The sequence below is a fragment of the Eublepharis macularius genome, chromosome 5, assembly GCF_028583425.1.
Source record: "Eublepharis macularius isolate TG4126 chromosome 5, MPM_Emac_v1.0, whole genome shotgun sequence".
In the NCBI taxonomy this organism is placed as follows: domain Eukaryota; kingdom Metazoa; phylum Chordata; class Lepidosauria; order Squamata; family Eublepharidae; genus Eublepharis; species Eublepharis macularius.
In genome coordinates, this window is record NC_072794.1 from 2,050,130 (window position 1) to 2,075,629 (window position 25,500).

At 44.7% G+C, this 25,500-nt stretch overlaps 2 protein-coding genes across 4 annotated transcripts in view; both read right to left on the bottom strand.

Moving 5' to 3' along the window:
* KDM4B (lysine demethylase 4B) overlaps positions 1-14,185 on the bottom strand; it is a 328,745-nt gene extending 314,560 nt beyond the window's left edge. For both annotated transcript variants that reach the window (XM_054982034.1, XM_054982035.1), the window contains exon 1: positions 14,097-14,185. The gene's annotated coding sequence lies outside the window, so the exon portion shown is untranslated. The remainder of the gene's footprint in view (positions 1-14,096) is intronic.
* A 2,313-nt stretch (positions 14,186-16,498) lies between these two features.
* The window catches only part of LOC129330868 (E3 ubiquitin-protein ligase UHRF1-like), an 87,201-nt gene continuing 78,199 nt past the window's right edge, over positions 16,499-25,500 (bottom strand). For both annotated transcript variants that reach the window (XM_054981109.1, XM_054981108.1), the window contains exons 10-17: positions 24,511-24,615; positions 24,070-24,176; positions 21,125-21,287; positions 20,888-21,025; positions 19,958-20,063; positions 19,705-19,862; positions 19,009-19,107; positions 16,499-17,763 (exon numbers count right to left, since the gene is read on the bottom strand). In XM_054981109.1, coding sequence (XP_054837084.1) covers positions 17,617-17,763; positions 19,009-19,107; positions 19,705-19,862; positions 19,958-20,063; positions 20,888-21,025; positions 21,125-21,287; positions 24,070-24,176; positions 24,511-24,615 — 1,023 coding nt within the window. In that variant the 3' untranslated portion in view covers positions 16,499-17,616. The remainder of the gene's footprint in view (positions 17,764-19,008; positions 19,108-19,704; positions 19,863-19,957; positions 20,064-20,887; positions 21,026-21,124; positions 21,288-24,069; positions 24,177-24,510; positions 24,616-25,500) is intronic.

Consider the following 25,500-nt stretch of genomic DNA (forward strand, 5'->3'; position numbering starts at 1 on the left):
ACAGCAGTGTTTTCTAACCAGTGAACAGGCGACACCAGCAGGAGAGATCAAGAGTGTTGTATATTTTCATCCTATATTCACAGTCTGGCATCCTGCTTCCTGAAATGTGGGGTGTAACCACAGAAAAACTACTGAGGGAGACTAGGATCACAAGTCCCAGGCTGCTGTGAGCCCAGTTAACGCTGGCTACAGAGGCAGCGTAACAAGCATTATTATTACATTTCCTGAAGTCCCAGCATTGCTATATGAGATTATTGGGACTAGCAAACAGCATAAAAATCAACCAAATACAGCAGCAATCACTATACAGACACAAGCATATAACCCACAATTTCAGCTCTAAAATTCCTCTAGCCAAGCAGCTTTCAGTAGACAATGAAAACACTGGGAAAGTGCTGTGTCAACTGTAGGGGTGTAAAGCCCAAAAATATTCGGGTTTCCTGCTTCGGGTTTACCCAAAGCAGGAAACACATTCGGGAACACCCAAAACCCGAAGCGGCAAGCCACTTCAGATTTGGGTGTTTGAATCGCTTTGGAATGCTCCATAAAGATTCAGAGCATTCCAAAGTGACTCAGGAGGCTGGGTTTTCTCCCAGCACCCCCACCCCCAACACCCATCAGCCCCCCTGCCGGTTTAAGAACAGGTCCCTTTAAACTATCAGCTGGCAGGCGGCAGGGGGGATCCCGCCCAGCCACCTGCCAGCTGATAGTTTAAAGAGCCCTTTCTTGCAGGCAGCAGGGCCCTTTAAACAGCCCAACCCCCACCCCCATAGCCCTAGCCCCCACCCCAGCCCCCCACTTACCTTACCTTTGATGTTGGGGACGGGTGGTAAAGGCCTCCTCCCCTGCCTTGCAGACCTGCAGCAGAGGAGAAGGGAAAAAATGCCCTTTCCGCCCCCTCAAATGGCAGCCGCAGCTACCATTTGAGGGGTGGAAAGGGCTCTTTTTGGCTACCTCTGCTGCCCTGCAGCCCCGCAGGGCAGGGCAGAAGGCTGCAAAGGGCCCTCCTGCCCCTCAAATGACAGCCACAGCTGTCATTTGAGGGGCTGGAGGACCCTTTTTGGCTTCCTCCACTGCCGCGCGGGCAGCAGAAGAAGCCAAAAAGGGCCCTCCTGCACTTCAAATGACAGCCACAGCTGTCATTTGAGGGACGGGAGGGCCCTTTTAGGCTTCCTCCACTGCAGAGTGGGCAGCAAAGGAGGCTGAAAAGGGCCCTCCTGCCCCTCAAATGACAGCCGTGGAGGTCATTTGAAGGGCAGGAGGGCCCTTTTAGGCTTCCTCCGCTGCCCTGCAGGCCCACAGGACAGTGGAGTTTAAAGGGCAAGTCCCTTTAAACTATCAGCTGTTAGGCGGCTGGGGGGGAATCCCCTCCTGCTGCCTGCCGGCTGATAGTTTAAATGGCCCTGCCAGCTTGTAAGGGAAGGTCCCTGGGGGGACTCCCCCAGCCGCCTAACAGCTGATACTTTAAAGGGAACTGCTGCTTTCAAGGGGCCCTTTAAAGTTGCCCCAAAGCTTCCAAAGCAACCCAAATGCTTTGTGGAAGCTCTGATTTGGGAATCCCAAATCGGGACCATCATGCTGGCCCCGATTCGGGAATCCCGAATCTTTACAAATAGGGTCCGATTCAGGTATTTTACCCAAATCGGACACCCGAAGCACACATCCCTAGTCAACTGCACTGGTTACCTATTTGCTTCAGGGCCCAATGCAAAATGCTCCTTTTGTTACCTTTCAAGCCCTTCCTGGCCCAGGGCCCTTGTCTCCCCACAGTCCCGACATGCCTTTCGCATGCTTCAAGCAGCCTTGTTTCTGTGATGGACTGACCACCCAGCAAGAGTTAAGTTCTGGGCTTCTCTCTTGCAGGCCCAGTACTTCAGAATGACTTGCCAGAGGGTGCCTTTCTTTCCTGCATTCAGGAAGATGTGGAAAATGTTTTATTTCAGAAGACAGTAGAGTATAAACTGATTTGGCCGTGTTTTTATCTTGTTGATGGACTGCTATATTATCACATGCTTGCAACTTGTTTGTTAGCTGCCTTGGAGTTTAAGGTCTATGGGCAGATATATTTTATATAAATAATTATTATTGTCTACAATAGTCAAGTATTTTTAAAACATCAACTTGACCCCAATAAAATCTCTCGTAGAAACTTTAAACAACAAACACCATATCGCACAGAAGGGGGCACTCCTCATTTCCTTCAGCGGTGAATCTGGCTAATAACAACTGCTTGTTTTCCTATTCCTGTATGCAGATCACTGGAGTGACCATTAGAAAAAATGTTGCTGTGCCACTAAGTCTGCCTCTGCCTACTGCAGGGAGATGGTCAAAGAAGAACTCAGTCCTGCCACGTTCAAGGACGTCTTCCTCAGTTTGATGCCATCACTGCACAGGCAGTAGCTTCAGACAACGTTTTATCATTTAAGGTGCTGGTTTCAACTATTAAAGCTCTGAACATCCTGGGACAAGGCTATCTGAAAGACTGCTTACTTCCTCACACGCCTACCTGTCAATTCAGGTCTGCGTCCCAGGCCCTGAATTGTCTGACATCACTAATGGAAGTGAGGTGGCCAAGCAGGGCCTTCTCATTTGTGGCACCCACTTGTGCAATGTCCACCCCCAGTTGCTTGCCTGATGCTAGCTCTGGTGAGGTTTCAGCACCACACTAAGACATCTGTTGACTAACTAGTTCTTGTTCAGTTTCTTTTCAGATTGGTTTTGTTCTTTACTTTTACCACCTTTTTTTGGTTTGGTGCACTACTGCTCATTTAAACCTGAGTCTTCTTAAAATAATTATCTGATTAAATTTATTTAACCTTTTAAACCTCTGTTTAAAAGCACTAGCATCAGAGCCCATTGTGACGCAATACAACAGGCTCTAGCAGCGGGCACCAGGCCAAGCCACCCCATGCCACAGTGGGCCACGAGGCCAGGCCACCCACACTGCAGTGGGATGGGTGGCCCCGTGCCACAATGGGCCAGGCAGCCCCACACCACAGCAGGCCACAGCAGGCCACTGGGCTGGGCCACACTGGGCCCCGAGGTGGCAGGAAGGCCCGGAGCTGCGGTGCCATGTCTTCTGCTGCTATGCAGGTCCTTTCTGAGCGTGGTGCCAGGTCTTCCCATTGCTTCCCAGGCCTCTGGAAGCTCCGAGGCAGTGGGAAGGCCCGGCACCACAGCCCTGTGCCTTTGCTCAGCTGTGCTGGGCCTTTCCGGGCCTCTGGAGGCCCCAAGGAGGCAGCGAGGAGGCAAACATTTTGCCCCCAACTCGCTTCTTATCCTCGCGTACTGTGCCTGCATGGGGATAAGAAGCAAGACATCGGCAACATGGTTTGCTTTTTATGTTTAAGGATTATTACTTTGTTTCAATTTTGGAGCCAGCAATGCTGATCTGCTTCTTTCTTTTAATGCTCCTTCAAAACGTTTTTAGTTAAACCAGTTGCTGATACTATAGGCATATTATTCTTGTAATTGTATACGTTTGGAGTGGGTTGTTAGCATATTATTGCAGATTCTATTGAACTGGGTTGAGATCTATCCTCAAAACCCTTTAGGCTAAATGGGAGGCTAGAAAGTTTCAAACAAATATTTGACCAAACAACAGGGTAGTCAATTGACAATATCTGACTAGTTGATTGGCCAGCATGCCACCTCCATTGCCAGAATTTTCCTACTTCGTGTCTTCATGTTTTCACAATTTCTCTCTGCTATGAGGAAACGTTCCTCTGTTTTGAAAGAAAAGGTGGGGGCACAGGGGCAGCCTAGTTGGGATTCTTAGGATTCTTAAAAAGAATATCCTAATTTCCACATAAGAACAGACTACATAATTTACTGGCCATTAAGGAAATGCTAAGGTACTGTCCCATGTTTCTTGTTCCCAGTTCAACTGTAGCTCAAGCAAAAAGAAAAATTTTCTCAGATGGGCTAACACAACACCCACCAATTGTTTAAACAACTGAGCTTAAAGGGAAGCTGACCTCTATTAAGTTCTTCATGAAGACAATAAACTAGCTACTCTTTCAAACCAATTAACCAAGCCATTTATGGGGCATTTACATTGTGTAAATCAATGTAGGCAGCCACTAAAGGAATATCCAGACTAAAGATGCAAAAGCTTTTCAAAATTAAGGAAAATTCTCATTTACTTTTTCTATTAAGCATTTATTTTATCCCTAATCTCATCTGCAAGATACTTTAGGATCTTTATTTCAATTACCTCATAAACACCTTGTGATTCTGATGCCTTTTTATAGCAACTTATCAGAGACTGCTAATCGTCCAAAGTCACACCATCAGTTTAGGACAGAGGTTGGATTTGAACCCGAGAGTCCCAGATTTGTGTCCAACCATTTATTCATCAAACTACATTTTACTGAACAGCAAACCTCAATAACAATCCCTTCCAGGCATACTGTTCATGTATTCCTGTGAGCCACAGACTCTGTGCAAGCACACAGGCTAGTAAACTGCTAGCCAGTAAATGTTGCACTTATCTGTAAACCAGATATTATAAAAATGGTAGACATTAACTGTTTGCCTTCTCAGAAAAGATGCTGTACTTTCATTTAAGCAAGTTCTAAATTGTAGCTTTAATGGCTAGCAGCCAAAATAACCGTGTGACTAGACATAGCACTGTCCTTTCTTGTTCTTCGCATGAGGATTTAAGTATGCATATTTGCTTAAAATGTAGATTAAATATGAGATGTGTTGTGCACTGCACGCCAGGAAGCACCCACTGACTGAATTTCCGGGTTATTTTAGATCCTGTGTTTAGATGCCTGATCAGTCTGCATGAGATTGCTGAAACAAGACAAAAGTTACAGTGTAGTGTCTCATACTGGAATGTGCATAAAGGGGCAGAACTTTATGGCTACAGTATTCATTTAGTCTTTAATGCTCTCCTGCCTCTCTATCAGGGGTACGGGGCAGTGTGCAGCAAAGAAAAACTGCATAAAAACTGCATAAAAATGAACCATATTAATAAAGCATTGAAATGAGCATCAAAGGCATGTGAGAACGTACTCTAAGCAGAGTTGTAAAACACATTTGTTTATAGCAAACAAGAATTTCCTCTAGAAGATGAGCATGAAATGCTTTCAAAACCTGATTTTACTACTTGCACAAGCAGTGATGTACAGGCAGCTTGGTCTGAAGCATGCTGCATTCACCAAATTCAAAGAGCAAGAATACATACAAAAATTGCAAACATGCTCAACTGCTGTGCAAGTTGCTCAATGTAACCTGAACATATCCCTGATTGGCGCTCAGTCTGATAAGGAGTACTGAACAGGGCAAGAATAGGAAACTGCAATAATTGCTTCATTAAGCGTACCACTAGTCATTTAGAACACCCGTGACTGGCCAGCCAGCAATTTCTAATCTCCAATAGCTCATGGAGCAATGGGTTTCGAAAGAATTATTTTCCATTTTGAACATAACTCCACATTTTAATATCAATACAAAAATGCTTTAAAAACTCAATCCTCACTAGTTTTTAAATAAAAGGAAGGCTGAAATACATGGTTTTAAATACATGTCAGCATCTTAAAAGAATTTCAGTACTAAGTTTCATCTGCGTAAGAAGTTAGAAAAATATTTTGGGACATTTTTGTACACAACCATAAGAATATCCCTGCTGTATTAACCAATGGTGCTTCCTAGTTTAGCATCTCATTTCCCACAAAAGCCAACCAGATGCCCACATAAACAAACATGTGGCCCTGCTGGATCATACCAGAGGTCCATCCACTCCAGCACCTTGTTTCACACAATGACAAACCTGTTGCCCTGGAAGCCCAAAAAACAAGGCACAGAGGGCTAAGACCTTCCCCCTTAGGGTGGCTCCTGGCATTGTTATTTAGAGGTTTACTGCCTCTAGTCATCATGGCCAGTAGCCATTGCTACACCTATTGTCCGTGAATCTCTGTAATCACTTTTTAAAGCTATCTAACAAAAGCATGAACTCCAAGCACCCTACTTAATATTTTCCACAACCACTCCCTTTCCCCTAGAACTAGGAATCTAAACTAGGATTCCACTCTTGTCAGATTTTTAGGACCTAACATTTTATCTGAAAATAAGAATCATTTTAAATTCTTAGGGAGCTGAACATCACATTACATCTCACACCTTCACCAAGCATTGATCTGTGAACCACTGTAAAGATTTTTTTCAGTGTGCTCCCAATCAGCCTATGCTATGTCTCTAATGGTTTTTCTGTTTCTGAAAGAGAGATGAATGCAAGGGGGGGGGGAGGAGATCGAAGACTTTTTTCAAAATTTCCAGAGAAAAAAATTGGAAAACTTGGGAAATAGTAAAGAGTCCAGTAGCACCTTTAAGACTAACCAACTTTATTGTAGCACAAACTTTCGAGAACCACAGCTCTCTTCATCAGATGCAACAACTGTGGTTCTCGAAAGCTTCTGCTACAATAAAGTCGGTTAGTCTTAAAGGTGCTACTGGACTCTACTATTTTGCGACTACAGACTAACGTGGCTAACTCCTCTGGACCTATGACCCTGGAAAACTTGGGGGAGCTATAAAATATTTTCACTTTCAGAATGAATAAAATGCTTCTGAAGGTAAGGGTCTTAACACTCAAAATGTACAGCATGAGTCTGAGGACTTTTTTCCACTAGAGGAGCACTTTAAAAAACACTCATACTGTAGACACCTACAGCACTGAACATATGTTGTTCAATCAGTAAAGGCAGCAAGTAATTTGATAGCAAGTAAGTACTGCATATTTCAATTTCCCCATATTTTTCCATTTTCCAATGGCTTCAAAATCTCCATTAAATGTTACATCTCTAGTGATAACCAGGTTATGAGAATGGATGAGAGATTTAAACTGGCAAGCCTAACAATGTCAGAACTTTTCTACAGCAACACTTCCTGAACAATGCGGGGGGGGGGGAATGAGCACAACAAAAGCTTTAGGAGATTCAGTGCTAGGCTGGGCCTTGTTCCCATCCTTTGCAATGCAACATTAAACCAACAAAAAAGATGGCATCTTTTTAAACTTTCCTGTTGGGAGTACAGAGAACCCCAGACTACCCACAATATATACCCCTTCAGTAGGACAGGATTTCAGCTAACACTGCAGCCAGCTATGGCACACCAGTAGAAATATATAAGACCCAGCAGAGACCTTCCCCCACAAGAGATCTCATGTATCTTGATGTGAGAAATGGGACGATAACACTCTGCCCCCAAGTATGAGCACACAAGATTTGGGCAAGGAGGTACTTCTTCAACACAGTCAGCAAGAAAAAGCACGAAATTCCAAATGTCAATGTCCACCAGGAATCTCAACTTCAATACAGTACAGTACCTGGAAATCCAAGTGCAAGGCACCTGATACAGATACACCAGAGAGGCGCCCGCTCACTAGGGATGAGACAGGGGCTCAAAGTAGAACTCCTTGATACCCTCCCCTCAGATCCCCACAGCATCAACGCCCATATCGCCAGCATCTCTCTCTAGCATGCAGGGTAAGCGTGCCTTGGGCAGCCGACAAGTACACCCAGGTAAAGCTCCCAACATGCACCACTGAAAGAAATGATGAGCCCAGGCATCTTTGCTGACAAACACCAACTCACCATTCCATCAACTGCCACTCCGGGCCCATTTTTTTCTGATAGAACTGGAGTCAGAGCTCATGAAGAGAAACTATGCCCAGTGACAGAGTTTCAATAAAACTCCCTGCAACGTAGGAGTAAGCATTATCAATTACTACACAATCTTCCCTAACTGGTGATTAAAAAAATAGTTTTAATGCAAATAATGCATAAACAGAGTGAAAGAATGTGCAGATACACATTCATGGCATTAAGATTTGCAGAGATAATATACCATCTCAGTTCAGACCTCATTTTGTCTTCAAAATAACATTTTACAGTGATAAGTCTTAAGAAACAGAAGGCATATTCCTTTCATTAAAACCGTGTTGTCATATGATTTCTGAAATGCTGTAATTTTATCTTTAATAAACCACACAGAAGGATCAACTTTCTCTTCCAAAGCCATGCAAAACTTATTGCTGCAGCCAGTCCTAAACTCTCTGACACTGTAAAACAAGAAATTCCATCCACACACCCTCCACCTGCTGGGCCACAAGCCTTAATCCCTCCAACCCCAAGAACGGTCCAAATCGGGGTTGCAAAGTCTGAAATGCCTCCTCCACTGTCCTGCTCATTTGGGGGTGGGGGACACCTCTACTCCCCCCACACAAACACCTCAGTTTAGGAGGAGGACAGCCGAATCCTGCCTCATGAGCCTCAGATACTTCAATTTTATGTGTGACGATATTCGTAATACGCTTGTGTCTCCTTAAAAGTTGTAAAATAAACTTAGATTCATTAAGAATATACCACTTTTTCAATATTTCTCAAAATTTCCATTTTTCCTCACCCAAAAAACCCCTGGAAAATGTTCATTAATGTAAAATGTCTTGAAGTTGTATATCTCTTCCATCTGATAGAGAAACATCACCAGAAGATTCCAAAGTAGTCCACTTGCAGGAAAGCTTAAACCTTAGAAACCTGTAGAAAACACATGTTGTAGCCTCCTGCCCCTTCCTCAGAGAAATAATATATAATGCATGAAACAAGGCTCCCAAACAAATGAACAAAAAGAGCTTTCTATTCCTCTAATAGGAGAATAATCCTTCAGTACTCAAAATATTATCTGTATTATATCCAAAATTATCTAGTTAGTATGAAGAGAACGGGGTCAGTGCCCTGGGCAGGGGCAGGAGATTCAGAACACCTTCAGCCAGCATGACGTCGCTAACCACCAACTCTGCACTGGTGTGAACAAGATATCTCAAGATATCCCTGTCTTCCCTCTGTATACTTAGACCTCTGGAGAACCATAGGTCCACAATTTCTTGAACTACCCAATTTCTCACTACACAAAAAAAAAAAAATGAATTCCCTCCTCATTGTAGAAAAGACCACTGACCCTACCAAACTACCCACAGACAAACAGGAATCTTCCCCACAAGAAACACTGAATTATCCATATGACAGTAGCAAATCAATACAATTAGAGCACAGCTTTTCGGCAAGTGAGTCATGAATTGACTTAAGATGGGCCACAAGAGTATTAGTGCCACCATCTCTTTTTTTAAAAAAAAAATCTGTTCTTTAAAAGTCTCTGAAGCATTGTACATATCTGAACAAAGAAGAAAAAGAAAAAAAGTAGACAGAAAAAGGAAGGAAAGAAAATGGACAGAGAAAGGAGCAGGGAAAGGTGGAAAATGAAAACTGAACAGAGAAGTGTATGTTTGAGAAACAGGGATGAAGAAAGCTAGAGGTGGATCTCACACCGCAAGAGGGGATTAAAAGCTGGTCCTGGATTTACAAAGACTGAAGACTACTGCTATAGAGACAAATAATAATTGCCCCATGCCCACATGTGTGCAACACAACACACACACTACTCAAATATTCACCTCATGCTAACAGTTTCCTGGACTTCCATACTGCCCTTGCACAAATTAAAAACCAACCATATCACATACATTCCCACATACCAGCCAAATATACAAGTTCAACAACTATCCAGAAGACAACCATACCCCAAGATAAGGGAGTGAAATAAAATGGCTGAGACTGTGGAACACATATCTAGAGGTAAGTTTGGTGCTCAAAAGCCTGACAAGAGCAGATGGAATATTTCTGCAGTCAGAGGATTCCAAGACACACACAAAAATATCAGTTTGCAATTTAAAAAAATTAAAAACAGCTTGACGAGCACAAAACATGATCACTGCCCTCTGTAATTTCAGAATTAACACAATTTATTAACGTCATACTGTTCTCCTGCCTTTTTATTCTCACAACAACCCTCTGAGGCAGATTAAGCTGAGAGTGTATGACTGGCCCAAAGTCCCCCAAGCTTCTAAGGCAGAGTGGGGATTCAAATCTGGGTCTCTCCGATCCTAGTGAGGCACTCAGTCGTGCAGTTCAAAGGTGAACCAGAAGAATAAAGGAAGACTGGGGGATGGATTGCTTCACCTGAGCCTCTGGCAGTTTATATCATGGAGGATGGAATTTGGGTTGGAGGTGGTGCAAATCCCTCAACCCCAATTATACTCCCCCTTTTCATAATCCAGGATGCTAAAATCTTTTAAGGCCTCTGTCTAGCTAGGAATTTCTTTACTCTTTCCACTAAGAAGCTCAATGTGGTATACACAGTTCTCCCTTCCCTATTTTATCCTCCTATATCAACCCTGCTGTCGATGAAGTTGAGGGGCAGTGACTGGACCAAGATCCCCCAGAGAGCTTCAAAGCAGAATGAATCCATGGTGTTTTCCACATGCACACTTACACTGGGTTTTCTGGGTATTTGATCCACAAGGACTGGATCTGCTTTGGGCCTCTAATTCGACACTTGAAGGAGTCAAGCTGGTGTCTGTTTATTTTTTCTGCATTAAAAAAAAGCAGCATTTCTGCTGCGGGCTATTTCCTCAGTTGATCAGTTGAGGACTCATCAGTTTCTTCAGTTGATCAGCTGATGAAATGCAAGGTTGCAAAATTGTTATTTAAAAAAATTAAAAAGGAAAAAATGGCAAAAAGACTGTAATACAACAACACATCAAAAACAATGGGAATCAATCTGGACTTCAAATATTTATTCCTCCAAATTAATAAATATCAGCCTGCAGACAGTCAAACTAACCACTAGATGGTATCTCACACCATTAAATCTGCATTACTATAAAATGACTTGAGATGCTGGAAAGGATGTGGAATGACAGGTACCTTTTTGCGTTGCTGGGGGTCATGTACAAAAATTCAAACCTTCTGGAATAAAAACAATAGAAATAACTGGCAACACTATCACAAACAAGCCTGAAGTAATACTGTTAAATGTCTGGAACAACTCTTCAATAACGGCTCCTGGAAAAGAATATCCAGCATTCCTATTGACAGCACCTAAATTCTGGATAGCGCAGATGTGGAAATCTAACAAAATATCAACTATAACAGAATGGAAAAACAAAATCTGGGATATGATAGCAATGGACAAAATAGCAGACCATTAACAGTAAATGTCAGTCCAACTTTTCAACCAACTTTCCTAGAAAAATGGTTTCCATATTTTGACCACATCTTAAAGTATAGATCATCAGAGATCGCTCTACTGAAAAAATGCATGGACTCTGTATTTTATTAAACTCTCTAAAGCATTTGCCTCTCAATATGGGATTACTATAATGATTTTTGTAAATAGAGCTCCAGTTTAACCGTTGAATATTTATTAAGGTTTTACATGTTAAATGTTGTATGCTAAAAATTAAAAAAGGGATTTACTTCTTACTGACAAGGTAAGCATGCGCACACAACATACTTTTTTAGTCCATTCTTAAAATTTCTCTTTGGCATATTGCAGCTGTTGGCTTAAGAAAATTGCAAGTTTTTCTTTTAATGCACCAATGTTGCAACACACTTCTTTAAAAAAATTAAAAGAAAAAACTGAATTGATTGCTGTTCAACCCATCAGGGGAGAGCGAAAGGCAGGGTCAGGACCCAGTCTCATACCAAAGAAAGCATCCTGAACTTCAAAAAACATTGGGGTATGTGCACAGGGAGAAAAATCACAGAAATCCAATGGAAAATTGAATCTGCAGCTGATGCAGCTTTTCACTGTGCAGACCACAAAATAGTCTAGGAAGCAGTTTGGAGACTGAATCAGGGTATTTTGATCATGCATGCAGAACTCTGGAGATAAATGATGTAGTATGACGCCAGAACCAACAGTAAAGGCCAGTGCAGGAAAAAAAGGCTTCTGGCTCCTAGACCAGCAACTCTAACCACTAAACATATTGTCTCTCTTGAACTAGCCTAAAGCTAAAAGAATCATGGCAGGGAGATTAATTAGGATGAGGAAAAGTACTTCCTACAATCCTGATCACTCGCTGACATGCATATACATGCAGACTTTTTCAGCCACAAAAAGGCAGAGGCTCTAACAGTGTACACGGCCTTTGAACAGTGCTAGTAGGGAAATAAGGATCAGAGGAGGCTCACACCATGAAGCACCTACTCCCCAATTCTCCTATTCGCTGTCCTGCTCAGGTTCAGGGTCAGAGGAGTAATTTCAAGTGCACTTAACCACAAGCCCTAGCAGTCAGATCAAATGCATGAAAGCTACAGTTCAGGGATAATGCTCAAGAAAGATCACAGCAAATACACACAGTTTCACAGGCTGCGGTCCTAAGGAAGTTTTCCTTGCCCCTGCAACTTCTTATAGAACCCAGTTTGCAATTCTGCAAATTCCATCTCTACATATTCTCATGTTTCATATTATGAACCTCAGAAATCTGTCCTTCAACTCAGTATGTCCTGTGTTTCTCTTCTAATCAACCTAAAAACAGCTTTTCTGCCTCACCACTTCAGCATACCCCAAGGCAGGCTTTCTAACATCCCAATGATACCTCTCCTATTCAACAGAAGATTATGACATCTGAAGAGCTGGCTTTTCTGTTTTAAAACATGACTCCCTCACTATACCTCTCTCAGTGTTAAGACTCTCTCAGCCTCCAGTCCTGCCCATTCACAAAAAAAAATCAGAGAATCTCCCCCTTTATAAAACATCCAAGTTATGAACAAACAAATATCTTATTCTTACAACATCACTAAATTGTTCACTAATTATTCACTTTAACGCCACTAATCAGAAATGGGTTTTTTTTTCATTCTATTGAGTACATTTGTAAATCATATCCTTTTTTTAACATGGAAAAGCAACATCACATAGAGTCATTTTTTTAAGGGAAAACAGACTTTTTTCTATTAAAGGAAAACTCTAAAACAACTTACAAATTAAAAATGAACAGCAACTAAAACAAATGGAACAGTGGAGGACCATTCCGGAAACCATTTTAACAGCGTAAATAATTCAGTAGAAAAAAATCAGTAAAACTAGGAAGGTCTTTATCATTTCCTTTAAATTCTTGAACTACATTGTCAGGAGAACCTTCCTAGACAATTATGACCATGATTAAGATTTTCCTCTTTTTCTTAGCATTTTGTTAGATTTGAATAAACTAAATTTTGTAAAATTGATTATTAGCCACCCAGAGCGTGCCAGTAGAATGGCAAAATATTTAAATTGGTAAAAACACAGCACTTCAACACAGTACCAATACATGTCAGGTCCTACTTCGAGCCCATGAAGAATCTTTCCAGCTCTCTGACTCCATTAGGCCGAGGAGCGCCTGCACACGTGCGCTCTCTGTTGTGGCCCCCACCTCGCCTGCCTGAGGAGGTCAGGGAAGCCCTCGCACCGTTGTCATTCCCCAAGCGAGGCAAAATGGAGGTGTTGAGATCTTTCCTCTAAAGCTAACAGCGCTATACTACGGCACAACAGCTCAGGAAATGGTTTAGAAAGAGAAATGGCTGCAGAGTATACCGCTGAGTACAGGATGTACTATCGGGTGGCTGCATGCATTCGCCGACTGTTCTTGTTTTCTACTCCTGTCACACCATCATTCTTCCTCGTATCCGCCACACTCAGTATCTTGACTAACGTGTCCCTTCAGATTTCGGGAGTCCCCGTCCATGGCTCATTCGACACTTTCTCGAACCGGCCAGGGGCTATTACTGACTTACGCTGAGCAACCCGCCTCGAGGCTCAACGAGACAGGCGGACCACAAAGACAGCGAACAAATACGCACAAACAGCCCAGCGTGGCCAGGCAGCCAGGCGTGTGTGTGTGTGTGTGCCCTGCACAACTGCCCCCCGCCGAAGGGGTCCCGGGCTCGGGGGCGCGCGCAGGAACGCCCCCCCCCCCCAGGCCTCGCTCCGGCAGCCCCGCCCGCCTCGGCCCCAGCGCAGGGCCCGGCCTCTCCCCGGCCCCACCCTCGCCCGCCGGGAGGAGCGAAGCCCCCGGGCGCCCCCCCCCCGGGCTCAGGCCCCTGCCGAGCGGGGGAGGGGAGGGGAGGGGAAGGGCTCAGCGCCCGCCCCGCCCCCTCAGCCCCCCCCGTCACGTGAAGGGCCTCTTCGTCGTCGCCGCTTCCTCCCCTTCCCCCCCCCCGAGATTCCTGCCCGGGGTAAACAAGCGGCCACCCGCGCCGTCGCCTCACCCGGCCGCGGCCTGGCGCTCCGGCTCCGGCTGCCTTCCGCCTCTGCGGCCTCCGTCGGGTAGAGGCGCCCACTCAGCGGCCGTTGCCAATTTCTGCCTCCTCCAACTGCCGATCCCCCGCGCGGCCCCGCCCCCGCCCAGCTTCCCGGCTCCCCACTGGCCCTTCGCGCTGCCGCTCCTACCTCCCGAGGAGCCAACCAGGCCACCCCGACTTGCCCCTGCGCCGACCTCTCCCCTCCACCAATCGAGCGAGCGCTACTAGGGCAGGGCCCGCCTCCTTTCCCCTCACCAATACGCTGCCCCCTCCACATCCTCTTCCGCTCCGGCCTGAGAGCGCGGATCGGCCGGCTACCTACGCCCCGCCTCTTGCCAGTCTCCGAGCAGCCAATAGAAGAAGGACGGCGAGGGAAGACCCGCCCCGCTCGCTCTAGAGCCTCCCTACTTCCCGTGTAATTGTAGCGCTTTGTTGATTGGGCGGAAGTGGAGAGGGGGTGGGGCCGCACACCCTTTGCTGCTGCGAGAATTGCAAAGCAGCGCCTACGTGAGGACGTGCACAGCCGCCGAGACCGCAGCAACGCACGGGGAGGGGAGGGGGCTGCGGAGCCCCGTGCGCCAATCGGGCTGGGGAGGGCCGCCCGTCCCTGCTGGCCTGGGGGCAAAGCGAGGAGACGGGGGAGGGGGCGGCTAGGTTGCAGGCAGGAACCATAGGGGCCCGTCTTCTCAGCCCTACCCGTATACATACATTTTTTAAAAGTGCATTCCCACAAGGGGGGGGGGGGGCGTGAAGAGGCAGGCCAATGGTAGAAGCTGGGTAGGGACAAGGGAAGAAACGGTAAACCCGGAACCAACGCTGCATAGGCACATTCACTGCGCAGGTTACCTCTTTTTGCTTACTTGGCCACAAAGAACTGCCAGGGCTTGAAAACATTTGTTGCAAAAACTAAAGATCTAAATAAGGCACACCTCTCCCAACGATTTTTCAGAGTTCAGTCTCTAGTTTAAGTGGGGGTATATTGCATATTAATTTATGGCAGATTGGTTGCAAATCCTGTGAAAAACTATGCCACTGCTGGAGGGAGAGAAAGGTACATAGACTATCGACCATACCAAATGTGAGACTTTGAAGCACCACCAAAGCAAAGCTAAAAAGAGTTTTTAAGTATTTGTTACAGAGAAAGGAGCACAAATCCAAAACAAACTTACAAGAGATAAAAACTGCTAAAATAAGAGCTGGAGCTAGAAACTACCCATCATAAATATGAGGTACATAGAACTTTTAAAAAGATTTTATTTCAGCATTTGTATTTATTTCATATTTCAGCATTCAGCATTTATTTCAGCATGGGCTCCAACCCATAAAACTCTATAAAGCAATAAAGTCTTGCTAATCTTTAAGGTACCACTAGACACCAGTAACAGACTAACATAGTTAACTCCTTACAGTATTGCTACCATGCAAACTAGGTCTGTAACCACAGGGGACTTTGCTTATTTGGCTGCTTACTTTGCTATTCAAAATCCTCCACTGCCAAGTGAAGAAACCACTTTTGAAACCAAAGCAGTTTTTCATACAACTTTTTCAGACAACTGGGCATCTCCAAGCCCTTGGGTGCACCTAAAGTGGAGCCCAGACACCAAACTCTACATCCAAGTAAAACCAGCGTGATGGAATTCCCACATGTCAAGAAGCCTCCCGTGCATTGGTAAGACCCACAAGGATAATCAATGTGCATCCATTAAGGGAAATATTTTAAAAAATCCATCAGTACCAGGCAGCAAAATTCAAACTGCTTCTGCTCCTGGCCTTTGAAACCCGAGTGTTTCCTCTGCAAGTCTTACTGACTTTCTGGACTGGATCATGAAAAGACTCCTCCACAGTCAATCTCACAAGAACAAGCCACATAATCAAGAACAAAGTATTCTAATATTCATTTGCCTTTGAAAATTCTGGAGTGTGAACAGGTTTTCCTCCATTTATCACCAGGATACTCTGACATAAACACTCTCTGTCTCCAGCATTCAAGTTAATAATATAATTATAACATTCAATTTATATACCGCCCTTCAGGATGACTTAACACTCAAGAGTGGTTTACATAGTACAGTATTATCCCCACAACAAAACACCCTGTGAGGTGGGTGGGGCTGAGAGAGCTCTGAGAGAGCTGCGACTGACCCAAGGTCACCCAGCTGGCTTCAAGTGGAGGAGTGAGGCATCAAACCTGGTTCTCCAAATTAGAGTCCCGCACTCTTAACCACTACACCAAACTGGCCAACTTCAAACCTGGGCCAAGAGAGGAGCATGGGGCTGACACTTAAAAAGTTTCCCATCCATTTAGGTCTAATTGGAAGTGGGATTTCAGAATTTCTTTAAAAGAAAAAGGTACACACTTTCTCTCATATGAAAAATGTCTTTTATTTTGAGAACGTCAGTTTGCGCATTATACAAAAAGTATGGCAGCATTCAGCAAGATTAAAAGTTACTTTCTCAAACAATATTATATATTTGTAAAAATGCTAAAACACACCTGGTAAAAATATACATTTGTTCCAGTCTGTCCAATGTAAAAAGTGATGCTAGTAGTATCCCTGTTTTATGCTGAGGTATTGAACTGTTCAGTTTTGGTACTGACCCATTCTTATACATTCGTTCCATATAAAAATACAATACTAGTTACATATCTAAAAAGATTCAGAATTAGCAGAATTCATGTGATAGTAGAAAAGTTACATAGCTGGATGCACCACTAATGATCTAGAGAGCTACAGTGTTCCATTTCATCATCCCAAGAACAAAATCTTGATGGCAGTTCAGAAAAATGTCAGAGCTTTCTCTTTTTTTTTCTTTTTTAAAACAGATCAAAGTTCAGTCTTTCAGCAAAACTAAAAAGATCCCAAAAGGCACTTCCAAATGGCTTTCATTTGTTTTCCCTTAGGTCACTCCAGGGAAAAGGGAGCACCTGGTCTGGTATATGCAGAGACTGAGGTAGTAAATTTTACACTAATGCTCTTAAGACAATTAATCGAGAAGATATTTCAACAATGGGATACAAAACGGGGAAACAGGGAGTTCTCAAATTACCTAAGTGGCAGGACCTAAGCAGAAAAGTTGATTTCACAAAAAAAGTATCAAAATGCTGTCAAAAATATTTTTAAAAATATAATCTTATGGCCAAAATCCATAGGCTTCAAGGGATTGTTCTAGCAACCAAGCTGTGTACTGCGTTTTTTTTTTTTAAAAGCAAACCTCACCCCATTAAGAACTGAACTCTGTCCTATCTAGTAGCACATACACAACAATTTGTAAATTCCTAGCCTGTGCTCACATCAAGGTTTTAATTTTTCCTTAAGAAAGCATTCACACAAATAGGTTCCTCAACCTTTATGGTTGGCAGGGGGCAGAAAGGAAGCAACGGGGACAGAAGCGTTTCTGAAAAGGCTACTTAAATAAAGCCCCACCAAAACACCATTTAAAAGTTTTTTGAATGAGGGGCACAGGAAATGAGAAGTGCTTTTTGGAGTCACCGTCCATTGCCGTACCCTGGGAAGAGCTGATTTAGAAGAGTCTGCAGTGGTTGGTTAACTTCCATTCCGTAGTTTGTGCCAAGATCATTACGACATGCTGGGCAGCTGTAGACTTCTGCTCTGAAGGATCTGTCCAGGCAGTCCTGAAAGAAACCCAAAAATAGTTAAGAAATTTTACAGCTGCACTTGCACAAAGACTCTTAAGAGGATGCTCCACATCAGATTTAACTACAGCAGCCCAGGGAATGCAAAAGCAAGGGGATCGCCCTTCCAGCCTCTGCCAACACACCCACTTCCCAGGAAGAACACCAGCAAAGGGAAGATACACGAAGCTTTACTCCAGCAGGACACTGGAGCTAACAGCAACAAACCCAACTCCATTCTCTACCTTTCCCCCTGCATTTAGTCTTTTTGGGAACAGGCAGGTATTGATTGATATAGCTGCTATGGCAGATAACCATCTGAGAAGTGGGGAGAACGAATATGGCCACTTGCAGACATTTGTATTTAAAGCTATATATTTTACAAACAGAACAAGAATCCTTGAACATGGGAAGCCCCTTGGGGTACATTAGAGCAGCCCAAAGCCCTTCAGAACAGGCATTTTAACACACCCTTCAAAAGACAAAAGAGAGAACTGCAGGTAGCCTGGCTTTATACTCCTGTACATGTCTTAAAAGACACCCAGCCCTTCTTCAGCATTTGTGGAGCAACCCGGATACAATATTGCCCTAATGTGGTCAGTGGGTCTTTAACTGACCTCAGGCATTGGCATGCATTCACCCAAGCAATGCTCCTTTCTTTTTCCTGTTTCCCCTTATGTTATACGTGGATTGCCTGTTTTATTTCTCCTGTCCTACATTATTTGTTGTATTCCATAAAACTAAGCAATGATGATGTGGTTTAGGATAAAAGAAGGAAAAGATGGAGATCGTTGTGTGCTTTTATGCTTTGCAATCCACAACTTTTAACATTTTTTAAAACTAAGATGTATATAAAGGTGCAAAGTTAATGGACTGATCCTACAGCCCTCTGGCTTCCTTGCTGCTGAGCCCAGGTGAATGGGCACTTTTTTGCTCAAAATGATACAGGTGTCCCTTTACTGTACAACATTTGTAAGCTTAAGGTGGGCTACCTCACCTTGAAAAACTGATGTGGTATTCCAGAGACAATCCTTAATGGTGAAGCTTTTTAGGTTTGTCTCTAACAAACAGAAACTGATTGAAAATACCCCACTTGCAGAGCTCCTTCTGCTTGCTATGAATGTGCAGAGATTAAACTCTGTATAGGTGAAATCTGGTTTTAGTCTGCAGAGGCAGACACCTCAATTCCAGAAACAGACATTTCTGAAGGACATCCAGCATTGGTCATCAGCTACAGCTACTCACCTTGCATACGTTGTGCTGGCACACTGTTGTGATTGGCTGGAAAACCACCTCCTGGCAGCAAATGCACAAAAAGGTTTCCTCCACTTTCTTTAAGAATTTCTGCCACGAAAAAGGATTAGAAGAGTTCATGTTACATCTACTTCTGTTTTCTCCCACATCGCTCTGCCAAAAAACACTCTATGCCACAGTGCTGCTCAGAAAACAACAAACCTCTGTACACTGGGCATTTTATCCTGGAGACCAAGAAAACTTTCTGCTGATACCCACAGCAAAAAGTAGTTGTGGGTTGCACTGTAGCGTTCAGAAAAAGGCTCCCTGCAAGTGCAGCAGCACTGGAGGGAGATTTCAGGCGCAGGCCCTTCTCCAAATTGCACGGTTCATTAAAAAATTGCTGTGGGAATGCATCTGTAAGCACAAAATGGTGGTGACGGTTTCATTCGTGGTACTGGACTGTACCACTTCAATTTGATGCAAGTGTTCATGAAGCTAAATTCAGAAGCGGTAAGATGGAGATTCAAAATTATGGGACAGAATATAGACTACAAACCATTTGCCCACAGTTCACAGGATGGGCTGTGAAAATCTATTTTTGATACATAGTTGTTCCAGCCAAAAATGACCCATGATGAATAAAACTGTATCTAACCAAGCCAAGTCTGAACAGCAGCTGTTCAGCAATCCACACCCCACATTTACCGGTCCATCTTTGAGGGCTCCTAGGGCTTCATCCCACAGCTTGGCGTTTGCTTTGTCGGCTTTAATCCCAGCCTTCTGCTGGGCAGTGAGTTTGTACGCCTCCACTTTAGTCTTCTTTGGCGTGGTGCCCGGAGAGACAGAGAGACGCATCCCATTACCTGGGCAAGAAAATGAAAGTGTAAAAATGGGCAGGTGTGGGGACAAGAAGAAATAAGGGGGAGACAGCCGGTAATGACAGGGCATGGTTACCTACCAGATTTCCTTTTCCTCTTTCCTTGGCCTGGGGTTTCAAACTCTTCCTCATTTTTACTGTTCTCTTTGTCTTTATTTGCAACAGCTTCTAGATACCCTTCAGGATACTAATTCGGGAGGAGGAGAAAGATTAGGTTTCATATAATTCACAGTCAACAGCCCTCATTCCCAAATACCACCAACTCCCTTCTCTCCTGTGCCTGTGGAAAACAGCATTTTGAACTAGACGGACCCTGGGGGGGGGGGTCTGGTGGAGCTCCTCTCGTGTACCTTTTCTCCTGGCCCAATTGTCAACCGTGGTCTTAAAAGTCAACTGACCACAGCACTGCTCTGGCTGCCACTGCCAAGGGCTAATTTGGCGGGGGGGGGGGAGGGGGAGGGGGGAAGAAGAGAAGGGACATGTTGTGCACGTAGGCAGCAGTGGAATGGGTATGGGGCAATGTGCTGCAAAGTTGGGGCCATTTTGGTGTCGCGGTTAAGAGCAGCGGGACTCTCATCTGGAGAGCCGGGTTTGGTTCCCCCCTCCTCCTCCCCTTGAAGCCAGCTGGGTGTCATGGAACAGCCAAGGCTGGCAGACAGCTCTGAATCCTCAGAGGAAGAGCAGCCGAGTTTCATGCCTGTCAGCCACCAGCCGGCCACAGTTGAGCAGCCAGACAGGGAATCTCGGACAGAAGGCCAGGAAGCTTCCCTATCCCCTCCAGGATCCCCAGACTCACGAAAGCAACATCAGCACAGGTCCCAAGGTCACTGGATGACCCTGGGTCAGTCACAGCTCTTCCAGAGCTCTCTCAGCCCCACCCACCTCACAGGGTGATTGTTATGGGGATAATAACAACATACTTTGTAAACCGCTCTGAGTGGGTGTTAAGTTGTCTTGCAGGGTGGTATATAATGGAATGCTCCTCACCTAGCCACTTGGAACACAGCATACCTGCATCGTCAGCCCAAGCTTCCTCATCCTCTCCTTTCCCTCCCGGGTCCAAGGGGCCGGCTCATCATCATCTCGCCTGAGCAGATAACGCCACACTAAGAAGCCAGATTTCCCTGTTTCAGGCCAGTACTTCACAACCTTGAGAGAGGGAAAAAGATTAATCCCTTCTCAGAGTTTTCCGAATCTATGCCCTCCTCCTCCTCCTCCGTACAAAGCAATGCAATTATATTTCTTTACCTTGTATATGCCATCGTATCTGTTCCCCTCAACAGGGGCATATTTGCTGTGTCTGCCACCCTTCATGTTCCGCACCACCCTAACCGGCTTCCCAGATCTCCAGTCCTTGGCCTCGGCACCCTCTTTATCATTGATTGGAGCACTGCAGTTCAGCGCCAGAGCCCTGAGGGTATCAAATAGGCATCAGCACAGTTGTGAAGGGGGGGGGTTCCCCCACAGTTCAAGAGGCAATCTACAATTCACTGCTAAGGAGGGAAGAAGACCGGAGTATTTTCTCCAGCCAGTTTGCAATACACGTCACTGGAGTCAATATATTTTACCCCGTGAAACTCACCAACAGAAGGCTTTGCAACAATTAGTAATAAATTACCTTAAAAAGAAGCAAAGTGAATGGGGATCTCATTGATCCCTGTGACCAATAAGAGGATCGCCATACCAAAAGACCTCTGACCACCAGATACTGGGACAGGGCAGGGGGGAGCTATAACCCTCTTGCGATACCTGAGAGTCTCACTGAGGTATCTGGTGATCCCCAGTTAGGAGTGACTCCCAAGAGGTTTTTACTTCCACCTCATTCATTTGTAAGCAGCTCCTGCCCCTGCAATGAGGCTAGTCTTACTCAGAGATTCTTGCTCTAAGCCATTAGGCAAACTTATACATAGTCCTATAGAAGCATGGAAAAAGCACAGGACATGGCTTTGGCTGCAAAGCACAAGTACCCAAAGACTTTGTCTGTCATCGGAAGGGTAATTGCATGGGGAATGATTGCAACTGTAAGACCCCCAGCTCTTGTGGCTGCAAAGACATGTTTCAGAGGGTGGTAGCTTGTATAAATCAACGTGGGAACCAATTCCAGCACTGATGGGAGGATAATTAGGGAAGAATATTTCTCCCTTCTCCAGTATCTTTTGTGCGTCATTTATTTCATCAAATGAAAATGTTTTCCATTCAGATAAGCTTAATTCTATGGGGGAAGCAGGTAAGGAAGCATAGGGGCCGTGCCTAGGAAGTTTCAAGAGCAATGACGTGGCTGTGCAGATTATCGACCTGTCACTCTTCCCTATGACTAGCAGAAACAGAACTTCACAAAACAAGAGAGCATGCAAAAAGATCTGAGTTAGAAGCACAAAAAAAATATGGACTATATTAGCACTGACGGGGAGCTTCTGCTTAAATCTGAAATCACCTGTGGTATTACTAGGCACATCTTTTTCAGAGGTGGGTATCTCAGAAGGTTGTATCCTGAAGTGACAACTGTTTTGGATCAAATAATTTTTCTGCAGGACTAAGCACTTCATCCAGCAAAAATGACATGCACCTTCTACTGTCAAGATGTAAGTCAGAGGGTGCTGAGCTTGCTAGGGGCTGAGCAGTCTTTTAGTGTCTGATTCATTCCTTGCACAAGTGAGTACTAAGAGCCAGCACGGATTTCTCAAGAACAAGTCATGTCAGACTAACCTTATCTCTTTTTTTGAGAAACTTACTACCTTGCTGGATCAGGGAAATGCTGTAGACATGGTTTCTCTTAATTTCAGAAAGGCTTTTGATAAGATTCCACATAATATCCTTGTCAACAAGTTGGTAAAATGTGGTTTGGATCCTAATACTATTAGGTGGATCTGTAACTGGTTGACAAATCGCACACAAAGAGTGCTAGTTAATGGTTCCTCATCTTCTTGGAGAAGAGTGACAAGTGGAGTTCCTCAGGGATCGGTCCTGGGACTTGTTCTGTTCAACATTTTTATAAATGATTTGGATGAAGGAATAGAGGAATTTTGGAAGGAAAAATCAAAAGCATAATTATAGGATGGGTGAGACTTGTCTTGGCAGTAGTATGTGTGGAAAGAATCTAGAAGTCTTAGTAGACCATACACTGAACATGAGTCAGCAGGGTGATGTGGTAGCTAAAAAGGCAAATGTGGTTTTGGGCTGTTTCAACAGAAGCACAGTGTCCAAATCACGCAAAGTGATGGTATCTCTCTACTCTGCTCTGGTTAGACCTCACCTAGAGTATTGTGTTCAGTTTTGGGCACCACAATTTAAGAAGGATATAGACAAGCTGGAACATGTCCAGAGAAGGGCAACGAAGATGGTGAGGGGTCTGGAGACCAAGTCCTATGAAGAAAGGTTGAAGGAGCTCGGTATGTTTAGCCTGGAGAGGAGACATCTGAGAGGTGATAAGATAACCATCTTCAAGTACTTGAAGTGCTGTCATATAGAGGATGGTGCAAGGTTCTTTTCTGTTGCCCCAGAAGGTCGGACCAAAACCAACAGCTTGAAATTAAATCAAAAGAGTTTTCAGCTAAACATTAGGAAGAACTTCCTGACCATTAAGAGTGACCCCTCAGGGGAACAGGCTTTCTTGGGAGGTGGTGGGCTCTCCTTTGGAGGTTTTTAAGCAGAAGCGAGATGGCCATATCACGGCATTGCTGATTCTGTGAGCCTGGGCAGTGAGGGAGAGGGCAGAACGGGTTGCATCAGTGCTTGGTTTTCGTGGCCCTTCTTACATGCCCAGGGTGGTGCTGATCGCCACTTTGGGGTTCGGTGGCAGTTTTCCACAGGCTGGTTTGGCTAGGGATCCTGGAGGTATTTTGCCATCTTCTGGGCATGGAGCAGGGATCACTGGGGCAGTGGGGGGGGGAGGTATTGTGCAGGGGTTGGACTAGATGACCCTAGAGATCCCTTCCAACCCTATGATTCTGGAATGAGAAGCAGAAGAGCAGAGGAGTTTTACAATACCATTGCATTCCTCCTGAGAAAAGGTAAACCAATACAGAATGGTTAGTAATGGGAGAAAATGTAAGTGCGTGGGCAGGACTTAGAATACCTGTAGAAACTTTAACTACTTTTTAAAAAGTGTGCTTCCAGGACACAAAGCGATTAGATTTTGCCTGTTCCTAATCTTCTGTAAATCCGTTATAAGAGAGGTTGCTGTTTTTCCTCACCTGTTCATGTTGGTGAGCTTCTGATCACAAGACTGTTCGGCTGTCCGCTTGTTTCCAGAAAGGTCACGGCCTCCACTTCCAGTGTAAGTGAACGAATTACCATGATCCTAAAATGCATCCATAACTTTCAGTGTAAATCAGCTTCTTGGTGCCTCACGTGAGTACGCTTGCAACTCAACACTTTGACATATCATCACTTTGGGGGGGGGGGGGGTTGGCTTTATTATAACTAAGGCACATGGGCACTTACGAATTTTGAGATTTTTCCCCAGTCTGACTTTAATCTAGTATGTGATCTAGCATTCAGGCATTGTTCTCACCTGATTTGAATGCAGGATTTGCACATCCAACAGTGCACACTGTGCTTTTGTCCATATACATAACAGAAACTGTATCTGAGTAGCCAGTTGGCTTTGCCTCTACCCCACTGGGGCCACTTACTATGTCATCTTCATAGCCTCCTGCCAGGACCAGAGAATAGGCACCATCGTTGCTTCGACCATGGATTCCTGCCACGTGGGGCCTATGGACACCAGACTCGCTCACCTGCAGGCGGACAAGACCTTTATTTATTTATTTCACATTTCTATTCCGCCCTCCCTCCACAAGTAGGCTCAGGGCGGTTCACGACCCATTAAAATACAATAAAATTCCATTTCCATAAAATATTTAAAAACATCATTAAAATAAAAACATATTTCTAATTATACAGTCGGCCTTACAAACTAAAACAGGACGGAGGCCAACATTCACAGGGAGGTTAGATTTCATACACCCCTTGTTGTTTCAGGCCGGCGGAGGCCCAGACATGTGCCTGGCGGAAGAGCGCTGTCTTACAAGCCTGGTGGTCTCAGTAGACAGAGCATTCCATCAGGTGGGAGCCAGGACCGAAAAGGCCCTGGCTCTGGTCAAGGCTAAGCAGGCCTCCTTGGGGCTGGGGACCACCAACAGCTGTTTATCTCCTGATCGGAATGTCCTCCAGGGAATATATGGGAAGAGATGGTCCCACAGATACGCTGGTCTCAGTCCGCAGAAGGCCTTACAGGTCAGTACCAAAACCTTGAATCTGATCCAGTACTCCACAGGCAACCAATGCAGCTTTCATAATATCGGTGTTAAATGTGCCCCATTTGGCACTCTCATAATAATGCGTGCCACTGCATTTTGTACCAGCTGTAATCTCCGGGTCAAGCTCAAGGGCAGCCCCACATAGAGCGAGTTGCAGTAATCTAGTCTAGAGATGACCATTGCCTGGATCACTGTAATTAAGTCACGGGTTGACAGGTACAGGACAAGTTGCCTGGTCTGCTGCAGATGGAAAGAAGACTTGACAACTGCTGTGACCTGTGCCTCCATTTTCAGGGAGGCATCCAAGATCACCCCCAGACTCTTAACCCTCGGAACTGGCACAAGCTGTGCCCAATTAAGGGC